Source organism: Diplodia corticola (genome assembly GCF_001883845.1).
Source record: "Diplodia corticola strain CBS 112549 chromosome Unknown scaffold41, whole genome shotgun sequence".
Lineage (NCBI taxonomy): Eukaryota > Fungi > Ascomycota > Dothideomycetes > Botryosphaeriales > Botryosphaeriaceae > Diplodia > Diplodia corticola.
Genome location: NW_017971520.1, coordinates 117,028 through 137,628, shown reverse-complemented (window position 1 = coordinate 137,628; position 20,601 = coordinate 117,028). Strand labels below are relative to the sequence as shown.

At 57.8% G+C, this 20,601-nt stretch overlaps 5 protein-coding genes across 5 annotated transcripts; 2 read left to right on the top strand and 3 right to left on the bottom strand.

The window, feature by feature from the left end:
• Positions 1-2: 2 nt before the first annotated feature.
• BKCO1_4100043 (wd40 repeat-like protein) lies at positions 3-4,468 on the top strand (the record flags this gene model as incomplete). Its single annotated transcript, XM_020275805.1, has 5 exons — positions 3-546; positions 606-3,053; positions 3,290-3,366; positions 3,418-3,547; positions 3,621-4,468. 5 exons carry the CDS (start codon positions 3-5, stop codon positions 4,466-4,468), a joined length of 4,047 nt encoding a protein of 1,348 aa, XP_020128381.1.
• Positions 4,469-6,171: 1,703 nt separating this feature from the next.
• On the bottom strand, positions 6,172-7,725 carry BKCO1_4100042 (uncharacterized protein; the record flags this gene model as incomplete). The annotated part of the gene is made up of 3 exons (XM_020275804.1): positions 6,172-6,966; positions 7,032-7,274; positions 7,330-7,725. The coding sequence occupies 3 exons, from the start codon at positions 7,723-7,725 to the stop codon at positions 6,172-6,174; spliced, it is 1,434 nt and encodes a 477-aa protein (XP_020128380.1).
• A 4,496-nt stretch (positions 7,726-12,221) lies between these two features.
• Positions 12,222-13,254, bottom strand: BKCO1_4100041 (uncharacterized protein; the record flags this gene model as incomplete). The annotated part of the gene is made up of 2 exons (XM_020275803.1): positions 12,222-12,661; positions 12,738-13,254. 2 exons carry the CDS (start codon positions 13,252-13,254, stop codon positions 12,222-12,224), a joined length of 957 nt encoding a protein of 318 aa, XP_020128379.1.
• An 864-nt stretch (positions 13,255-14,118) lies between these two features.
• BKCO1_4100040 (amidohydrolase) lies at positions 14,119-18,132 on the bottom strand (the record flags this gene model as incomplete). The annotated part of the gene is made up of 11 exons (XM_020275802.1): positions 14,119-14,322; positions 14,377-14,545; positions 14,591-14,780; positions 14,836-14,972; positions 15,031-15,432; positions 15,495-15,833; positions 15,884-15,936; positions 16,082-16,200; positions 16,392-17,351; positions 17,790-17,967; positions 18,019-18,132. 11 exons carry the CDS (start codon positions 18,130-18,132, stop codon positions 14,119-14,121), a joined length of 2,865 nt encoding a protein of 954 aa, XP_020128378.1.
• A 376-nt stretch (positions 18,133-18,508) lies between these two features.
• Positions 18,509-20,349, top strand: BKCO1_4100039 (mfs allantoate transporter; the record flags this gene model as incomplete). The annotated part of the gene is made up of 6 exons (XM_020275800.1): positions 18,509-18,661; positions 18,714-18,919; positions 18,965-19,105; positions 19,178-20,129; positions 20,187-20,267; positions 20,317-20,349. 6 exons carry the CDS (start codon positions 18,509-18,511, stop codon positions 20,347-20,349), a joined length of 1,566 nt encoding a protein of 521 aa, XP_020128357.1.
• Between the last annotated feature and the right edge of the window lie 252 nt (positions 20,350-20,601).

Below are 20,601 nucleotides of genomic sequence, written 5' to 3'. Positions count from 1 at the left end.
CGATGGAAGCCGCCATCCGCTGGTCGCCTCACGCCCACCAGCAGTCGCCGCATTTCATCATCGTAGATGTCGTCGGCAACCGGCTTCGCCTGTGTGAAGTCGACAATGTCGACAAAAACACGGTCCGCTGGAAGCAGCTGGCTGTTCGCGACAAGTTGCCCAACTTCACCGCCTTCGATTGGTCCAGAACCCACGAGCACTTTGTCGCCGTGGGCTCCGCCTCGGGCGAGGCCAGTCTGCTGGAGCTCGATGCCGGCCGCCCCGATTCCGTCTTCACTCATTCCTTCCCCATCAAGCACCAGCGCAAGTGCAACTCCATCGCCTTCAGCACCAGCAACCTGCTGGCCACCGGTCTCGACAGGGTCCGCAATGACTTTTGCATGAACATATATGACCTCAATGCCGGCTCCTACACCGCCCAGCAGGAGCCTTACAAGAAGCTTGCCAGCTCCGAAGCCATCACAAGCATCAAGTTCTTCCCCGGTCATCCCCAGACCCTTGTTGCCGGTGTGTCGCGTCAATGCATCCGCATCTACGACCTTCGTGGTATGTCTTTACTTACCTCACCCTTTCACCTGCGCCGTCGATTGACGCCGCTGCCGCAGACTCGGCACCTGTCAGTGCAGCCCAATATGGGACTCGCCAGGTGCACAATCTGGCCATTGATCCTTTGGACGAAAACTACATCATCTCCGCCGGCCCTACTGGAGATCCGACCGTCAGTGTGTGGGATCGCCGCTTTGCTTCGCGGCCAGGCCCTGCCACTCCCTCGACAGAGGCTCCTGCTGGTGCTGTGCTCGAACTGAGGCCTGCTGTCGACAACACCCACGGTGCAGCGGTCTGGGGCCTTCGCTTCTCCGGCACCAAACGCGGGTGTTTTGGTGCCATCTCGAACACTGGCGAACTCAAGGTTGTCGAGGTGGCCCAGTTCGAGTCCAAGGACCAAGTGCCAGGCTCGTCGGGAAACGCATCTCGATACCAACACTTCACCAAATACAGCCACACTCTCCACCACCCATGGTATGATGCCGTCCATGGCCAGGACGAGTCCACTCGGACCATGGCCTTTGATTTCATGCCCGAAGGATCCCCCATCGGCACACACAGCACCATCAACCTTCAGTACAACCGTGAAGTCAAGGTCACCAAGATCCCCACCCAATCCCCGTCCGTCCGTTTCACCGCGTTGGATGAAATCTACTGCAACCAAATGGCCGTTGCGGAGCCTTCGCCACCGGATGGGCCCATTTCCGAAGATCTCCTCAGGCTACAAACCCGCATCACCGACGACGACAGAAGACCGTCGCAGGGCGCTTTCAAGGCCAATACCGTCGGCGCTTTCGCCCGGTTCGACAAACTCAGCATGGAAAACTTTGCCCACAAGGCTCCCGATCGGGCAAAAGTAACGACAAGCCGTGAGCGCCACGAGGAACTTTTGACTCTAGGGTACCCCGGCGTGTCTCTGGGCATCGCTGACATGTTGAAGTCGTTTGGGATCGCAAAGAGACGTGCAAAAGAGGGTTACTGTCTGGACTGTAAGAAAAACAAGCAGATTCTCGCCAATGACCAATGGCTCGTGGGTCTATGGGAGCTCGTGCAGCGTCTCGATGATCTGGCCAAGGATGACGGCATGGTTGCCGAAGGAGTCGACTTGAGCTATCTCGGTGTCGCCTACATTTGGGAAAACAGCCTCGGAGGCAAACAGAACGGGTATCGACTCATTGGCCGACCGTCAGTCTCGGCGCCCGACTTCCGCACCGTGATCCGCGAGATCGTGCAAGAAAAGGAGTATCCGCCGTTCCAAGGGGTCAAGACGCAACGGCCAGAGCATCGTCAGCTTTGCTTGGCCATCTGCGGATGGACGTTTTCGGCGCAGAGGATACGAGAAAACTGCAAGGCTCTGATCGAGCAGGGGCAGTACTACAAAGCCATCGTGCTTGCAGTGTTCAAGGGGCACAAGGACATTGCGCTCGATTTCCTCAAGCAACTCGTCCGTCAGCGATTGCTCCAGAACATCGGGCTGGGCGCCGTCATCGCGTGTGACACCGTGAACAAAGACCAGCGCGAGCTGTGCGAGTGGATGGCTGAAGAGACGGATGATGCCTATCTCAAGGCGCTTCTCCAATACTTCATCACGGCCGACTGGGAGGCGGTGGCCAAGATCGAAGAGCTCTCGCTGGTGGACCGGGTCGGCGTGGCGTTGAAATACCTAGACGACGACCAGCTGACGCAGTTCATCAAGCTCGTCTCGCACGGGGCGCGCGTCTACGGCGACATCGAGGGCATCGTCTTCACCGGGCTCGGCGAGCGGGCCATGGATCTCTTCGAGCACAACATCGCCAAGTTCGGCGACGTGCAGACGGCAGTGCTCGTCATGGCGCGCACGAACCCGCTATACGTGAGCGACCCGCGCTGGGAGTACTGGAAGGAGACGTACTTCATGCAGCTGCAGACGTGGCGCTGCTTCATCGAGCGCACCCGCTTCATCGTCTCCCACAACCGGGTCGCCACCACCCGCGACGGCGTCTGCCTCAACAAACCCTTCCCCCGCCAAATCACCATCCGCTGCATGCACTGCCAGCTCGCCCTCGCCCGCCGCGGCGGCCAGCTCGTCCCCCTCTCCTCAGACCAGCAACAACCAAACCCCACCGGCCCCGCCACCTCCACCACCACCACCACCACTCCCACCACCATCCCCCCCTCAACAACCAGCGGCATCGCCGCCGCCGCCGCCGCCGCCGCCGCCGCAGGCAAACCCGCCAAACCCGCATCCAAAACACCCAACGCCAACACCACCGCCAACAACACCCCCAGCCACAACTCCGGCCTCGTCTGCCCCCGCTGCGGCCGCCGCATGCCCCGCTGCGGCATCTGCATGATGTGGCTCGGCAGCCCGGACCCGGCCACGGCGGGCGGCGCCGAGAGCCTCAAGACGGAGGACCCGGAGGCGCGCCAGATGGTGTTTTGCATGACGTGCGCGCACGGCTTCCACGGGCACCACGCGCGCGACTGGTTCGCCAAGCACAAGACGTGTCCGGTGCCGGATTGTCAGTGTATGTGTGGGTTGTTGAGGTGAGAGACAGGGGGGGAGGTCTTTTTTTGCGGGGGGCAAGGGTGGTGGTTGGTTGGTTGGTTGGAGCGAGCGGGAGGGAAAGGGAAAGTGCTCGGATACCTACCTATATTTGGGCATGGGGGTTTTGGATACCAAGGTGGTGGTGTTGAGTTGAAGCGTGAAGACCTACTGTTGTTTTAATGTTGAACTCTAGTAAGCCTACCTTTTAGAAAGCAGTGGGGCTCTTGATCTTCCTCCAGGATCCTTCCATCTATTGCTCGGGAAATACCGACAATGATATTGCTGGTATCGGTGTAGGTTTCTCCAACTGTTTTTGTCGGAATCGTCTTCTGATAGAGGAACAGGTTGTTTCGGTCTCTGTGGCAACAGCGTCCTTTGCAGTGATCCTCTCAGTGCGTGCGGCAATACTGGATGGAGCCTCATCCTCCGACGGCGTCCTACCGACCAAGCTGCGAAGTCAGAAGGAATTGTACCGTAAAGCTCTGGATCAAATAAAGCTTGCTTTGGCCGACCAACGACTCCTCACGGGCGTCGTTTCAATCGTCAGCGGCTGACATCCGAGCATCAAACAAGGACATGTTTAGCCGCGAATGGGAACATGTCGACCGCCTTTCTGAAAGCCATTTCCACCTAATAATCTACCTGAGCTGTCTATCCAGCAGCGCACATCTGGCGAGCGTGGTGACCCTCAAGAGCTGTTTCAGATCAAAATCTGTTCCGGCTCGAATCCGCCTCAAGCTCGTCGTCGTGTTTGCCCTCCGCCTGGCGGTCTCCTTGATGATATCATGGCCTCCCGGCTTCTCCGCCGTAGCCTACATCGTCGTCAAGAAGGGGACGGCAACGATTACAAGCTGGGTACCGGCTACCCCGCACTCCTGGTGCCTGGACGTGCTCGCAGCTCTCCTTCTCCTCTACCCCTTCTGGATCGCCATCATCAACATCTCCGAAGGCCTCAAGCAGACAGTGAGGCGGCAAATCAGCAGCATGTGGCATTCCAAACGCCGCTGGCTGCCAGCCTACTGGCTCCACTCAGCACACCATCGCTCGGACATGCACGGAGGGCAGAAACATCGCCTACACCGGACAACGGAGAAACGTGTCAAGGGGCTTTTCTGGTCCCTGCTGCTCGGATCCACCCGCACGGCATTCTTCCAAAAGCTATTTTCCTTCATCGCGTCATTCGTATTTGTCACTTTGCAGAAGACGCTCGATACCCCAGAGCGATACGGAAACGGACTGTGCGATCCCACCACTACCGGGGCGGGACGCTGGGGGTGTTGGCCAGCTCTTGCCATTGTGCTTGCTTTGCCAGCCGGCGCTTTCTGGCGTGGTAGCGTACTACGGTACTATGTCGACGAGATGTGGGATTTGTTAACCACTGAGACGTTTTGCTAATTGCTTGACGCGGGCCACAGTCGACGTGTTTAGACCTGTCGAAATTCCCATGGATCCGGCCTTGACGCAGCGCCTATTGCCGCATCAAGAGCCACACGACACCACGCAAGCATCTCGGGATGATGGCGTAGAGCTGCAAAGCATGCGATCGGGTCGCTGGAAAGGCGCAGAGGTGGAAAACGGCAGTGGATGAACGTTTGATTGCTCTTTCCTCTTTTTCGCAGCAGAGAAGTAGATGTTTTCAGTACTATAGACACAGTACACCAAATTTCTTACCTTCACCACCAACTTCTTGCTCCTGTTTCTGCCGAGTTTTGCCAAAACTTCCTTGTAGCTTGCCTTGCGGCCCAACGTCTAGCTGACTCGTGCTAGCTCTGCTGGCTTTTAGGTGCTTTTGTCCGTGCGGGATACCTCCCTACCTACTCATAAGTCGACAGCAACGGTAATTATTGGGCCATGCGGCCTGGGTTAATTCAAAAGGGGGTTAGCGCGTACGTGTCGAGAGTGCCACGTATATACATAGTAGTTCACTTTATTCATGATGGTCACGCCTCGAGTACTCTATCAATCCATTGAATTCAAAACAGTGTTCTGGGGTTCGTAACGGGCAGTTTGGCGACATACAATCACGTCGCCGCAATGGTGCAGAGCGGGCGCCGATGTGAAAAGTGGTCAGGAAAGGAGGAGCGGTGGAGGCAGACCGCTGCCCATGGTGGCTAGCGGACGAGGATGGGGCGATGACCGGTTGCATTGGCGGGCTTGTTTGTCGTGAAGCAAGACGTATATAGTGGGGCGAACATGTCGGATGTGAGTCTGTGGTTGGGCTCGGACTCGGGGACTATTTGTTTAAGGTTTTGTGCGAGATATGGGCGAAATTGGCGGGACCTGAGGCGTTTCTTTTTTCCCTTTCGGTTTGTATTTTCTTTCTTTCTTCGAAACGGCTTGAGAGGATACGTATAAGAAGGCAATGGGGTGTGATTTATAGACTTGTATGCACAAGGCCATTTGCCGGTGGGATGTTGATTTTAAGTTGGATGTTGTCATCTCGGGTTCGGTTAGGTAGTCGGATACGACATGACTCTCACTCGAGTCGTTCAAGATAAATTATAGACTACATCCAATTCCAATAGCCTTTTGGGCAGAAGTACTAGAACAAGTACCAAACTCACCGTAAAGTTTGTAGAAGATAACAACGACATGGTCCCGATGGGATACGGACACAAGATGGACGAAAATTTAGTCTCTTCTTAAATCTAATGGATTGACTCGTCTGCTATCTACGTAACACCTTTGCATTTACTCACTAAACTCCTTCGAAATCAATGCTCCTTTCGTCGATCGACCGTTGCGCTGTCGAAGTCAAACAGCTGTTTCTACAAGCATGCATAAAGAAAACAAAGTTCGTAAGATACATATCAATTAAACATTGCAAGAAGAAGAAGAAAAAATCTAGATAATACTCCCATGTGATGCATCTCTCGTCTAATCCGCAAACGGCCCTGTAGCATCTCCACATTCCGTGTTGAGCCCCAAAAAGCCAACCATTCCCAAACGCCAAGAACGACAACACCCCATTCATTCCACAGAGCTAAACAAACATTCAACAACAACAACAACAACAACAACACGGTCGAAACCAGCCAAGAAAAAAACCAAAAAAAAAAACCCCTACGAGATGACGAACCATTTTTTCCCCTCATTCCTCATTCCTCCTTCCCCTCTTTCCCCTCCCCATTCCCATATCCCGGAAAATCCAAAACATAATGCGGGTCGGTGGCGGCGAAAATCTCCCAATCGACGCCGCGCTGCTTCTTCCACACGCTGCCGTCGTGCTGCATGACGTCGACATACTTCTCGGGCTCCCACGCCTGCACCTCGCTCCAGCTCCTGATCATCCGCCGCCAATAGCACGCCTCGGCCGCAGGCGTGAGGTAGCGATCCCGAAACGTGGCGACGGAATTCCGCGCGATGCGCGCCGCGAGCTCCGGGCGGTCGAGATAGAACTTGACCTTCTCCTCGAGGTCGGCAAAGTCGTTGCGGACGGCGATGTAGTTCTGGTGCGGCCCGTCGGCGGCGAGCAGGTCGTAGTAGTGGGCCTGGTGCTGCAGCGGCTGGTGGATGATGGGGACGGACTCGCAGTTTTGCAGGTAGCGCAGCCGCCCGCTCCAGGCGACGCCCTCGGTGTGGATCGGGAACATGTACTTGCAGAACTCGGCCATGTGCATGCGGTGCTCGCTCATCTTGCGGACGTCGGCCCAGGATTCGTCGAGCGTGCTGCTGCTGCTGCCGCTGCCGGTGGATTGGGCGGAGGTGGAGGAGGAGAGGGAGCTGGATTGGTGGGCCTCGGAGGCTTCGACGACGGAGAGGAGGGCTTCGCGGACTTGGTTGTTGTTGGCGCCGCGCCAGACGGCTTTGGGGATCTTGGTGACGAAGGGCTGCTCGGTGTATTGGATGCGGTCGCGGAAGGAGATGTAGGAGCCGAGATCCGGGTTGGGGAACTGGACGGGTTAGGGTTGATTAGCGGTGGGGTTGGGTGGATTATCAGTGGTGCGGCAAGACTTACGGCCCAGCCGTCAAAGTCGGGAGCGACCCAGGTGTTGAGATTAGACTTTGGCCGGTTCCAGCCCCAGACGATGCGGTCCTTGGGTGCGTCGAGGGTCGGCGTGTCCTCGAGGTCGAGGATGAACTCGACGTTTGGAATGGTGCTGGGGTCGTCGAGGGCGGTGATGGCGCGGTAGAGGTTGGCGAGGCCGGCGAGAGCGCGGGCGCGGTTGGATGCGCCTTTCATTTCGTCGACAATGTACAACTGCGGTATGGTCAGAGTGAAAAACGACTGGCGCGCTGGCTCGACTTTGACGCACCTGTCCCGAGTGGATGAGGACATGGATCTGGGCATGGGCCCAGGGTTTCCGCTCCGAGTAGATTTGGACCTGGATCTGCTTGACGGAATTCAGGCCGAGATGGTCACGGGCACGGTAGACTTCAGTGTAGAGGTCCGGGAAAGCAATGTCACATTGTTCGTCGGACAGGCCGAGATTTCTGGCGTCGCGGGCGGGGTCGAATCGCCATGTCGTGGTCCCTTGGTTCCAGTATGGCTTGGATGATGCGGGTTTTGGGTGGCTCTCGGGTTCAGCTAAGCGCCGAGGAAAGGTGCCGGAGAAGGCGAACAGGACGGCGACAAGGACGAAGGCGCAGGTAAGATAAAAGAAAAAGGATCGCCGGCTCCGGGCCCACACGGGTTGGATTGAGGGTGACATGGTGGGTTGCTGTTTCGGTGTTGTCCAAGGGAAAACAGTGACCATGCTCGTGGCGAGGAGGACGGGGGGACAAAGGGAATGGAGAGCGGGAGAATGTTAAGGATTCCAGCAGCGTCAGCGTGCAGGGGCATCAGCGGGCAAGCAGGGTGACTGATTCGCGGCGTCTTGAATTTGTGGCTGCCGCACGCAGCGAGTGTTCGCGGCCGGTCCAAGGTTTCGGAGCCCGGCGGATCTGGACTCGGACAGGGGCGATAAGGATATGAGTGAAGAAGCGGGGACTCGACAGGGTTAGCGATGACGTGACAGCTGCCTGTAGCTCGGTCCTCAGTCCATGACGTTTGAAGCAGGACGCGTATGAGGGATGGGGCGGAGCAGGCTCGCTTTATTATTTACCTCGTCATGCCACGGACGGCGCAATCTTACGACCAGACTTTTCACCACATGCGCCACGTTCCTGCTGTGCGATCGACGTCCCATTGATCCAAAAACCCCTCGAACAAGAACGGCATGGGATTGTCACACCGCTTCAGGTGTGTGATTTCAGCCTGGAATTGGCACGGTGGCAAGTGCTCCGCCGCCATTCTGCCCCGGAGCCCAGCGCATGTCTGGCGACGACTCAACGGAGACGATGAGGGACTCGACCGTCTTCGTATCCAGATTGTTTGCAGGGGTTCCTTGCGACTGCATCGTGGAGAAACTTCAGGCTCAGAGTGATACGAAGCTGAGTCAGGACTGTCGGGCTACACAGAGGCTGGGCGCAAGGCAGATTCCGAGAGGGTTGCAAGGCGGTGGTGGTGGGGAGGGCGGGAGAACAGACGAACAGACGAACAGAGGCGACAGACGCGGGGATTGCGGGCCGCACCGAGTGTAGGCGATCAGCAAACGGCGTGCAGAGGGCGAGCAAAAACGGATGGATGATTGCCGGGGGGCATGGCTGGATTGGGGTCGCAAGCGTGTCCATCGGGGGCCTAAGACGGAGCGGTGGCGAAGATGACGCCGACTGACGCTGGACCTGCAGGCTGGGGTGGAGGCGTAAGCATTGATCTACCCGTCACTAATCCGGCCCATTGCATGTCCAGTTATAGACACGTGGTAAGCCCTTGGGCAGGGTCGGGCACCCGCACCAATCGTCGCGTCAGACGTGTGCGACGCGGCTGTGGGGGCCGCGCACTCAGGGGGCACCAGGCCGAGTCGTTGACCGATGCAGCGCGATGGAGGTGATGGTGCAAGGGAGAGGTGGTGGGCTTGTTCGGCGGAGCTTGGCGGCTGAGGATCGTCAGTGGATCGCGCCTGTTGCAGACCCGGCGATGCTGCCAAGTCAAAGCCAAGCGAAAAGCCTAACACGAGGGTTTGAAGAAAACCTAAACACCTTGTGTCGAGTGAGACCCTACCACCCCCAAGCTGATCCCCCGCTGCTCCAAATCCCCACACATCTCCTTGGCCTGACCACGCTTCATCTCGAAACTTCACTTGCTTTATCTCAGGGGTCAGACCACAGCACCTCGATGTATTCTTTACTCTTATACAATTATATTCTTAAACATAAATACTAAGGTGTGGGTAGTAGTTTAACTACCCTTTGGCACTGTTACGCGCCGAATCAGCATTGCGTCTAACTTGTGAGATAAACATTACTCTTGACGAGGACCAAGTCTTCCAAACCCAGGTCAATCACCCGACAATTGTCTAGGTAGATCGCGCGCTTACTGTAGCAGGATCAGATCTGGGCGTATCGTGAGGGTGGTGTCGTGGTTGATTATGATAAGCAAGGCGGGCAGCAGCAGGCGGCGGCGAATAGGGGCGGTGCGATATTATTACAAGGGCGACCCCAAGGCACGCCGCCACGGACTGCCGGGCGGCCTCGCGAACCATCATCCCGTCCAAGGGCTGAGACTTGTCGAAAATCGCGCTTGAACACTTGCGCGACCGGTCAAGGGGTCCGGTGGGTACATGAGAAAGAAGGCCAGCAACCTGCTGGTGAAGGCCGGCGAGTCTTATAAAGCCTTCCCCCTTCGAGCCGTAAATGCGACGCGAAACAGCAGACAGCAAGGGTCAGCAGGAACTGAGACAAGCAAAATTTCGGAATTCGGATCATGCCGGCAGCCGTGCCGCAGAACGAGCAGATGGCAACTCAGGCGAGAAGAACGAAGCCCTGTCTCGCCTAGTTTCCGCAATGTGAGCACATTCGGCACATACTAACCTTGTGTTGTATAGACTACCACCGCGTACGCCACCTTGCTGATATTCCTATCACTAACGGTTTTCTAATAAGGCATAGATAGCTATACTATAATACGGCGCGGTGGTTTGCGAGCGTTATTATAAGCACGAACGGCTCTTTATAGTAGGATAATCTTAGATGGCGCAGGTTAGACATGTTTGGCGTCGATAACGGCCCCATGATAGTATTAGGCCCTAAAGGAGATTTCGATACGATTTAGTAGATCGTCTATATCTAAGTTACGGGAGATCTAACTAATTACTTAGAGCCAGTCTGGTAAGCTTAAGTATAAGGGTCGTTTCTTGACCCTTCTCGGTCTGACTGGAGGTAGTACCGGGGTAGTCGGTCAACCTCAGCTCCTCGAAGGAGTCGTTGTGATAGCCGCACATGGAACATACCCAGAACAGAAGACCAAATTAGGCTAAGTCTACCTATAGCATGTACTCAAAGACTCATACCGTAGGCCCTTTGGAGGATGATGATTGTGTTCACGTCTACTTATATGCTAGAGTTAGCCGCCTCCCGTGAGGCTTGTAGACGGGCGGAGTAGACCACCTTTTCGCTGGACAAAGGAAAGAAACAACATGCGGAAAAACTCTTCGATTTCTCGTAATCATCTTTCTCCCTCCCAGCTACTTCCCTCCGGAACGATCCCTTGTCCGGGCTATTTTCGCTAGCTTGGTTGGAGAGTCTTACTTGGTAACACAACTTCTCCACAGCCCGAGCTGCATGCGGTTTCCAAACCCCAAGTGCAACAGTTCAAGTGGGCACAGTATAACCATTTCCAGCAGCATTGATGCTGATCCTCAGGCTATGAACCTGCGCAATCAGACATATGCCTTTGTCCTCCATCTTTAACTTGACATCGCCTTTCTTGGCCAACCCGATCCCGCGAAACCCTTTTCCTCTCGGCCATCCACACAGCAAACATCGATGCAAGCCGAAAAACGGCAACCGTCAATGACTGGCCACCTCGGCTCGTCATGTCCCTCGTAGAAGAACATCCATCACCCAACCCCACCCCGCCCACCGAGTCCAGAGCCTCTCTCATCCTCGTCGGCAAACATCATCCCCCAGATCCTGGCCACGATCTTCGCAGTTGCCCGCATCCTGTCCTGCAAGTCACGGCTCAGCCCGCAAGCCTGGGGCCGGCCACGACGACACCCATGCACCACGCTCTGCCTATCCCGGCTGACCTCGCTCGATCGCTCGCTCTGACCACCACGACATGATACCTACAAACCCACTACAACACAGGCCACAGACCAGCACATCGCCGCCGTCCCAAAGGCCAAAGCCGGACCTCAAACCGAGCCCGCATATCAGCTAGCCTGTATACCGGACGCTGATCTTGTACGTACGTACATACAACCTCGCGCTCTGCCTGCCTGCCCCACCAAACCAAATCGAGTCAGCGCCTGCATCTGATTCTACCGGCGACCGCGTGTTCGGCGACCGACGACCGCTGGGAAACCGCGCGCTGCTGTGCGTGGCGCGGCCGTACGGTGTGCTTCGTTCGCTCGTCGTTCGTCTTCACCGTACCGTCCCGTCCCGCTCGAGGTGGGACGGTCTCGATGGACGCAAGTGCAGTGCCGGCCGGTGCGTGCCGGCGGCTACGACGACGACAAGACGGTGCGGGTGGGCGGCGGGGGCGGCGGGCGCCAGGTGCATCGACACCGATCACCATCGTCGCCAGTGTCATTCGTACCGTTCGCGTTTCGACCATCTTGCATGAAACGGACAGAACCCGGGTGTCTTGTAATTGTGGCATCTGGTCCGCAGTGGAGGTGGATGTCGGGCTGATTTGCGTTTTCCGCACCGGCAACGTGGAAGCTCGTCGAGAAGACAGCACCGAGATCCGCAGAGGCCATGACGAGAAATCCTTCAGCTGACAAAGAGACGAATGCTGGAACGTGGTAAATACATGCCTTTTCATATTTTGACGGTTCTTGATTTTATACATGCATATACAATGACAGCGACACGACATCATCCCAAAACATGCCGACGCGGGAAAAGAAAGGGAAAACATGAAGAAAGAAAAGAAAAAAAAGTTTCCCAATGGTATCTCAAATTTCCAAGGGGGTCGGGGCAAGCAAGAGAAGCCATGAAACCCCCCCTCTTATCGCAGGAAAAAGATAATAGTCCCGGAAAAGAAAAGGAAAAATTCAAAACCGTAAACTCCAATCATATCCATCCATTATCCCTCCTCTCCAATCAAAACATCAAAACATCAACACTCACCCACTCACTCACTCACTCACCACCACCCACCTCACTGCGCCACAAACCCCTCCGGAAACGTCAAAGGAACGTGCCTCGCATGCACCACCACCACCTCCTCGCCCTTCCTCTCCATCGCGCCATCCCCACCCACACACGTCTTGACGACGCCCGGCTTCACCACCGCCACCTTGCGCGGCTCCTCATCCAAACCCAAATTCTGCGGGGTCCAGACGAAGGCGAAGGCGGCGGGCTGGGCGAAGACGAGGGCGCCCGCGGCGGCGGCCTCGTCGCAGATGGCGACGAGGTCGGCGCGCTGCTCGGGGCTGCCGGGGAAGGATTCCCAGGGGGAGAAGGCGCCCGTGATGCGGTCGGCGATGGCGCGCGTGGCCTGCGTGCGCGACTGCTTGGCCAGCGGGTTCGTCGTCGTCGCGTTGGGGGGCTGCAGGTGCGCGGTGAGGACGCGCCAGTGGGCGAAGGCTTCGGAGAAGGCTGGGAGTGTCGAGTGTTTGTTTAGCGGAGGACGCCCGTGGGGGAGAAGAAGAAGGGATGTCAGCTTTTCACTCACCGGCCTCGTCGTCGTGCTCGGCGCCCTTGAGGGCCTGCGGCAGGCTCGTCATCCACGGCGGCAGCAGCGAGTTGCGGCCGCCCTCGTCCATGGTCATGGCCTGCTGGACCATGTAGGCGATGCTGTGCTTGATCAGCGCCGTCGGGCGGCACACGAGCGGGTTGGGGCGGTTGCTCTGCAGCAGGTCGATGAGCGACGACGGCAGGTGCGGCGTGCCGACCAGCATCAGGCAGGCCTCGTGCGTGGCGTCCAGGTCCTCGGACGTCTTGTCGCGGTAGTATTTTTCGACGTACGCGTCGATGCTGTCAAACACGGACGAGATGGCCGCGCCGAGCGCCGCGTCCGCCGCCGGCTTGGGCAGGAGCGCTTCCCATGCCGGCCGTTGCGGCGCCGCGGGGGCGCTGGGAGTGGTGTGCGAGGACCCGGGCTTTTCGTTGGGAGAGATTTCGTTGCCGTTCTCGTCGACGGCCGGCGTCGCGGGCTTGCGCGGGCCGAAGCAGGAGAAGAGGGAAGTCATTGCTGTTGTTGTTGCTGCTGCTGCACCGGGCGCTGGTGGCCTTGGGAGGAGCTCGTGCGGTGCGGTCGACGAAGGGGGAAGGAAGATGCGGCCGATGCTCTTGCCTGGTTTTTTTGCTGCTGGTTTCCGGCGACCGTGGAGATTGTCCTCTCTCTCGCGCGCGCGCTCTAATTCGACCAGAAAAGTGAGAAAGAAGAGGAAGAGGAAGAAGGAGTGCACATGTTTTTCAATGCGAAAAGCAACGGGCCAGGAGAAAAGGATCGCGCAGCTCGGCCTCCCGCTTCCCCGCGGCCACACTCGTCCCAAGGGGGGCATGGGCCAGCGCCCGATAAGCTTCTAGCGCCTGTCGAGATGCAGATTGCGCCCTGAGTTAATCTACATCTAGCAAGACCACTTATTGGTTTTTAGTCATGTCCCCCCGACAATCCCTGGGACCGGCCTCCTTTGCGGCGCCGCCTCGCACACATCCCCATTTCACGTGGCAGGCCCTCCCATGAGAGAAGCCGACCGGTGGGTCCGGGAAACCTCCACCATCTCCTGCTCTCCCGATCCAGCATCGCCCGCACCTAGCCGCCACTCAATTTCCGATCCACGAAGAATTGACCGCGGGACCGCGGTATGCCGGAACCTCCTCCGATCGTCGCCTATCTGGAAAGCACTGTCCCCTGTCGCGACCATCGGCCTGTGTTGCATGCTGCGTGTCGGAAGCGATCCAAAGCAAAAACATACCTACTCGACGGTGACACGGGAAAAAGAGCAATCTGCACCCATCATGTCCGAATCGCACCTCGTGTTGCTTAATTGGCATTCGACCTTGTACGCGTAGGTACCCGGCGCCACGAAACTACCCATATCTTAGCAGCATTAAGACGCCGAGATGCACTCGCCAATCAGACCCCGCGTCCACTCTGCGTGAGAAAACGCACGCGCCTTCTCAAACACGTCCCTCGCTCTTTCCAGAGCTCGGACGACGCGTTGCACGTCAACTGCGAATCCAGTGGCTTGCCGCAACGCCACGACCCGACTCAGGAACGAAAGCGCGGCAGTCAGCGTCATGCTCGAGTAATCCTGGACACTTTTTGTTAGTAGCAGCATGCGTGCCCAAGCACATGTCCCTCTTACTATGGTGTAGCGCAGGCTGCGAGCCAGAGCCTGGGAATCGAATGCAGTGTCCAGCAAGAGAAAGGCGGACTCGACGGCATTGTTGACCGCTTCTACCAAGTAGTGCCCGGGAGTGCCGATTATCTCGTCGGTCAAAATGCCGGCATCGACTACACGGCCGTTGGCCCACCTGTGCACTCGTCAGCAACCCATCGTCTCACGATCGCAGACGCACATTCGAGCAAATGTATAAGGTATCACCAGCCTATTGCGGTCCTGCGGTTTCGAAAAGGTCTGGTAATGGGGGTCGATCAAGTCGTTGAACACCCGGTAGAACCAGAATTCCAGCGAGCTGTTGAGCGATATGAGATCGAGCTGCTGCTGGCCAGGCGACAAGTCGGCGAGCACATTGTTCTTGCACTTGACTGCCCGCCCGCGTGTCAGCTGCTTTCCGAGTGGTTGATATCGGAGCTTGCTTACCTACGATCTTGAACAGCTCGAGGTACGCCATGAGGCGTTGATCGACGGGTCTACTATGGTGCGACTGGACAAGGCCCTGGGCTAGCTCCATGTAGCGTTGACTGTCCCCGATCAGGTACGGACGGCTTGTATTGGCCCTGAGCTGGACATCAGAAGAGATGCTAACAAATCCGACCAAAATAATGGGCACGTTACATGAGCTCATAGGTCAGAATGGACAGCCAGGTCCTGGCCCTCTCGATCTGATCCTGATTCATCGTCTCTGCTTCCTTGGACAGGCGCAGCGCGTCTTGGTGCAGGCCCATTCCGTAGGCGGTGGTGATGACGGTACCCCACAGGCGCTCGTGATGATACCATGCGCACAACAGCATGATGCCCCTCAGTGCAAACAGGGTAGGCGGCGGGCCGAATGCGATCGCCGACGTCAGGGATTTTGTTTCAGCAAGACATTTCTGATGCATGTCCGAGTCGGGATCCAATGCGCGGGCTCCAACGGCGCACACGACGGCCAGAAGGATGGGCTCCTGGCGGACGGCATCCAGATTGTGGGGAATGCCATCGAAGATGGCTATGGTATCTTCGCACTGGGAAAGGAACCTGCAACCACGTCGCGGTCAGAAACAGCGGTCACCCATGTGTGGGAAGCGAGGCAGGCTGACGTCTCAAACGACCGGACGCATTCCTCTTCAGTGATGACTCCTCTAGTAACAAGATTGCCGTGGGCGACGGGTGGATTGAGATTGGTGTTTGGGCGATCAGTGGGGCGAGCCGCGGTCAAGCCGGCCGTGAGATCGCCTCGCATGCCCTCTACAACGTCGGTGAGGCGGGCAAGCTGACCTTCAAGCCTATCCAGACGCTCCGATCTGCACCGGTCGTGGTCATCATCATTATCATCACTCCTGTCCTGGTGTTGGAGCGGCGCATCGGGAGCGCCGGTGGCGGGCCGGGTGATGGCTCGCGGCTGCACAAACTGACAGTCTGCTCCATTACTCTTGCACCTTGGTGCCAATCATGTCAGCCAACTGCTGGCCCAGCAACGACGATCTACAACGAACCGCGGACACGGGATGCTGGCCGGCCCCGCACATTTGACTCTGGTTCCTAGCGGTCAGCCACAATCCTCCGACCCGGAAGTAGGCTGGATGGACGCACTTCAACCGGCGACACCTCAAGCACGCGGCAAGAGAGCTGGACAAGGCCCCGCTGTCAGCGACGTGTTTTTCGAGACGGGGCTTGTGGCACTGACCGCTGGAAATTCGCGTCGGACATGGCGGGCGTCACTGGCGACGACAAGTGGGGGGAGAGAGAGTGTGGAGGAAACGCGGTCGGTTTTATCATCATGGCAGCCGGCCCACGGACCGTGCACTAGCGCCTTGGCATTAGCAGTATTGTGTAGCTATGCCTGCTATGCCTGCCTCTCTTCCGAGCCCAGTTACGGATAGAGAACACACACACGCTTTCCGCCTCTTTGTGCAGCGCCCCCATCAGCGCCGCCAAGTAGCCAGGTACCTACATGCACCCGCACCCCACTGGCCGTCTGTCTACCTACCTCCTACCCGCGCGCTCCATGGCCGCCTCCCACTCGTCGCGCACCACGCTATAAAAGTCGCCATCGCTCACGACCTCGAACCCGACCAGCGCATTCGCCTTGCCTGCCCGCAGCGCCTCGCCGTGCGCAAACTCGGTGCCCGCCGCCTCCCGGAACGCAGGCGTGTGCGGCGGGCCGCCCGCGTCGATGCGGAACATGGGCTGGATGCCGGGACACAGGTACGTGACGTTGCCCATGTCCGAACTGCCATCCTGCTCGTACCGGCCCCTCGCCTCGTCGACCGGCACCATGTCCGCGGGCGCCATGCCCAGCCGCCGCACCATGTGCTCGCGGTACCTGCCCGCCAGCGCCTCGTTGGTCACGACGTCCTCGTACAGCGCGTCCCACCGCAGCTCGACCGCGCAGCCCGCCGCCGCCGCCGCGCCCTCAAACACGGGCACCACGCGCTCCCGCAGCGCCCGCAGCCCGCCCGCGTCGCGCGCCCGGATGCTGAACGTCCCCTCGGCGAACTCGGGCACCACGTTGGGCGCCTCCCCCGCCGACAGAATCACCCCCTGCACGCTCTCCGCCGCCCGCCGGTCCAGGTGCTGCCGCAGCCGCGCGATCCCTTCGTACGCCCCCACGATGGCGTCGCACGCGTTGCGCCCCTCCCACGGCGCCGCCGCCGCGTGCGCCGCCTTCCCGCGGAAGAAGGCCCGGAACTTCCACGACGCCTTGGTCACGCACACGGGCGTCGAGAAGTCGGGCATCGCGTGCGTCATCAGGCACGCCGACGCGTCGGCCCAGCATCCCCGTTGCGCCATGTAGTACTTGCCGCCGCCCGTCTCTTCGGCCGGCGTGCCGACCACGAGGACCGTGCCGGCGGTTTGCGTGTGGCGCAGCCCTGCCGCCGTGCCGAGCGCCGAGGCGAGCGTGCTGGTGGCGATGAGGTTGTGGCCGCAGGCGTGGCCGATTTTGGGGAGCGCGTCTGAGTGGGAGAATGGTCAGTGAGTGGGTGACGAAAGACGCTAAGTGAGTGCGACGCCCAGTAGGTGACAAAGGAGTAAGAAAAGGTTAGTGAGTGAGTTGGTGACGAAGGAGAGTAAGAAAAGGGTTAGTAAGTGTGAGTGGTTGACGACAGAGTAAGAAAAGCGTTATATGGGCGACGAAAGAGTAAAACGGGATAGTGAGTAAGTAAGTGGGTAACCAAAGAGAGTAAGGAAAGGGTTAATAAGTGTGAGTGGGTGAGTGCGACGCCTAGTGAGTAACGAAAGAGTAAGAAAAGGGTTATACATAGGCGATGAAACATGTACATGCTAAAATCATCTCTCTTCACAAGTAGTATAATGACTATACAATCTCCACACCCATGTTGGGTAGCTGAATCATCTCGTCGCCCACTGTTCAAAACCAAAAATGGGCTTACCGTATTCGGCATTGTAGGCTATGGTCCGGCCGCCTTGGCCGACGCTGAAGCGGGCCTCGAATGCTGTTTCAATGTCATAGACCGAGCGCTTTACCGTCCAGCCTTGGTTTTCGAACCAGGTCGTCAGTAGCTTGAATGCCTTGAACTCTTCGTATTTGGTCTCCGGGTTGTTGTAGATCTGTTCGACGCCATTAATGCCGTGTCCACGCCCTTGCTGAACAATACTTACCTCGAGATTGAGACGTCGCAGCTCGTCGCTCGCATCGTCAATGGCTTGGCAGATGAGCCCAGCTACCTCGGGGGAAAGCTTGGACTCGCCACTGAGAAGCTTGGATTCGGTCATTTTTGAGAAGGTCTGGATGATGGAGAAAAATGAGGGGTGGCCGTCCTGTTATACGTCAAGGCTAATTTGTGCGTGTAATACCTGGTCGTAAAGTGGTCGCCGGCCTACCTACAGGGACATCGGCCGGGCCGCATCCGATACCCCTGTTCGCTCGACCCAATAGACACCATCCATCCCATCCACCCCCCATCCACCCCCAACCTGTCCTCGGCATGTCTGCGATAAGGCCGCACCATCAATATGTTGACGGTTTCCTGGCTCAATGCTTAATAGTCGAGTCGCAATCTCTTTTTTCCCAGTCTATCATTCTCACAGTGCCCGCAGCCTTGTTCGTCCGCTCAGCCTGTTACTGGTGATCCTTGAACCTCCTGCAAACATGGAGACCAAGACGGAAAAGTCTTCAGACCCTACCACACAACAAGATAGCAAGCATCTTCCCGATGACATTCAAGTGGGAGAAGTCGAAAACTACACTGAAGAAGAGGAGAGGGCAGTGCGACGGAAGATCGATCTCCACCTCATGCCTCTGGTCAGTCTTTTTTTCCCTGCCCGAATACCGCACACCACTGACAGTAACCAAGCTCATGATCACCTACCTCATCCAATTCCTCGACAAGTCTTGCATTTCATACTCGGCGTTGTGGGGCATGCGGCAAGATGTCGGTCTATACGGAAGCCAGTATTCTTGGCTGACAACCATTTTCTACATCGGCTACCTCGTTGCCGAGTTCCCTCTAAACTACCTTTTCCAGCGGTTCCACATCACCAGAGTCTGCGGCGTCATCATGTAAGCTCACCTGCTACAAAGAAGCACCAAACTAACCTCTCCCAGTGGTCTTTGGGGCACCGTCCTCTTGTGCATGGCGGCTGCCGATGACTTTGCCAGTCTCATGACAACCCGCTTCCTCCTCGGCGCACTGGAAGCCGGCGTGAGTCCCTGTTTCGTGCTCCTCACAAGCATGTTCTACAAGCGGTACGTCCATCCATCCACCCATCCAACCCCCACCACCCTCACCACCCCACTAACCCCCCCTCCCTCGCACAGATCCGAACAACCCCTCCGCACATCCCTCTGGTTCTCCATGAACGGCGCCGCCCAAATCCTCGGCGGCCCCATCGCCTACGCCATCGGGCACATCACGCGCGCCCTCCTCCCCGCCTGGAAGTTCCCCTTCCTCATCTTCGGCGCCCTCACCGTCACCTGGTCGCTCGTCTTCACCCTCCTCGCCGCCCCCAACCCCGCCTCCGCATCCCGCTTCCTCACCCCGCGCGAGCGGCGCATCGCCGTCGCGCGCCTCGTCGTCGCGGCGAACACTGATGGCGGCCAGCTCGACACGCGCGTGTTCAGACCCCACCAGGCGCTCGAGGCCGCGCGCGACGTCAAGTCGTGGCTGCTCGTCGCGTTTACGGTCGCGTCGAACGTGCCGAATGGCGGGGTGGTGGCGTTCGGGCCGCTGATCGTCGAAGGGTTTGGGTTCGACAAGCTGGGGACGACGCTGTTGGGGATGCCGTCGGGTGGGGTGCAGATCGTGGCGCTGTTGGTGAGCGGGTGGCTGGCGGGGCGGTATACGACCACCACCACCAAGTCGAGGAGTGGTGGTGCTGGTGGTGGTGCGCGCATCGCGCTCATGCTGGGTGGGATCGGCGTCGCGCTGGCGGGGACGGTCATGATGTATGCGATTCCGGAAGGGGGAGAGGGTGGGAAGAGCAAGTATGGGCGGTTGATCGGGTACTATTTGCTGCCGGGGTTCAGCGCGACGTACGTGCTTAGTTTGGGGCTGATACAGGCGAATGTGGCGGGGCGGACGAAGAAGGGGGTCGTCACGGCGGGGTTGTTTGTCGCGTATTGCGTGGGGAATGTGGTGGGACCGCAGCTGTTTTTCGCGGAGGAGGCGCCGAGGTATCGGTCCGGGTTTGTGGCCATGATTGTGTGTTTTGCGGTGCAGGCGGGGGTTTTGGGGGCGTATTGGGTGGTGTGTAGGAGGGAGAATGCAAGGGTGAGTGGTGATGTTGACGTGAGTTGTGTTCAGTCATGCTGACAGATGCTGTTGTAGCGTGATAGGGTTCATGGTCTACCATACGGTGGCGATGCGAGTGGAGAAAGCATTGAGCAGGGGCTGTCGGACTTGACTGATGTAGGTTTTGAGAGTGTAGTTTCCTGCATTTGCGCTGACTTTGTTACAGATGGAAAATCCGCACTTTAGATATGCTCTCTAAGGTATTGTCCAGCGGGAATGGATGCTATTTGGTGGATAGGACGAGTAATCGCTGTGGTATGTCGAGTTCTACACCGCTGATGAAGGAGCGGAGACAGTGCAGAGCAAGTGAAATTTGGCCCTCTTTCCAAGTAGCTACGTAGTGTTTAGGTAGAAATCAGGTCAGGTGGGAAAAGACTGGCTATTCATCGCAAAGTTACCAGCAGCGGTTGAGACATTATTTATTGGTTTGATGATGATCGCAGAAGGTCAC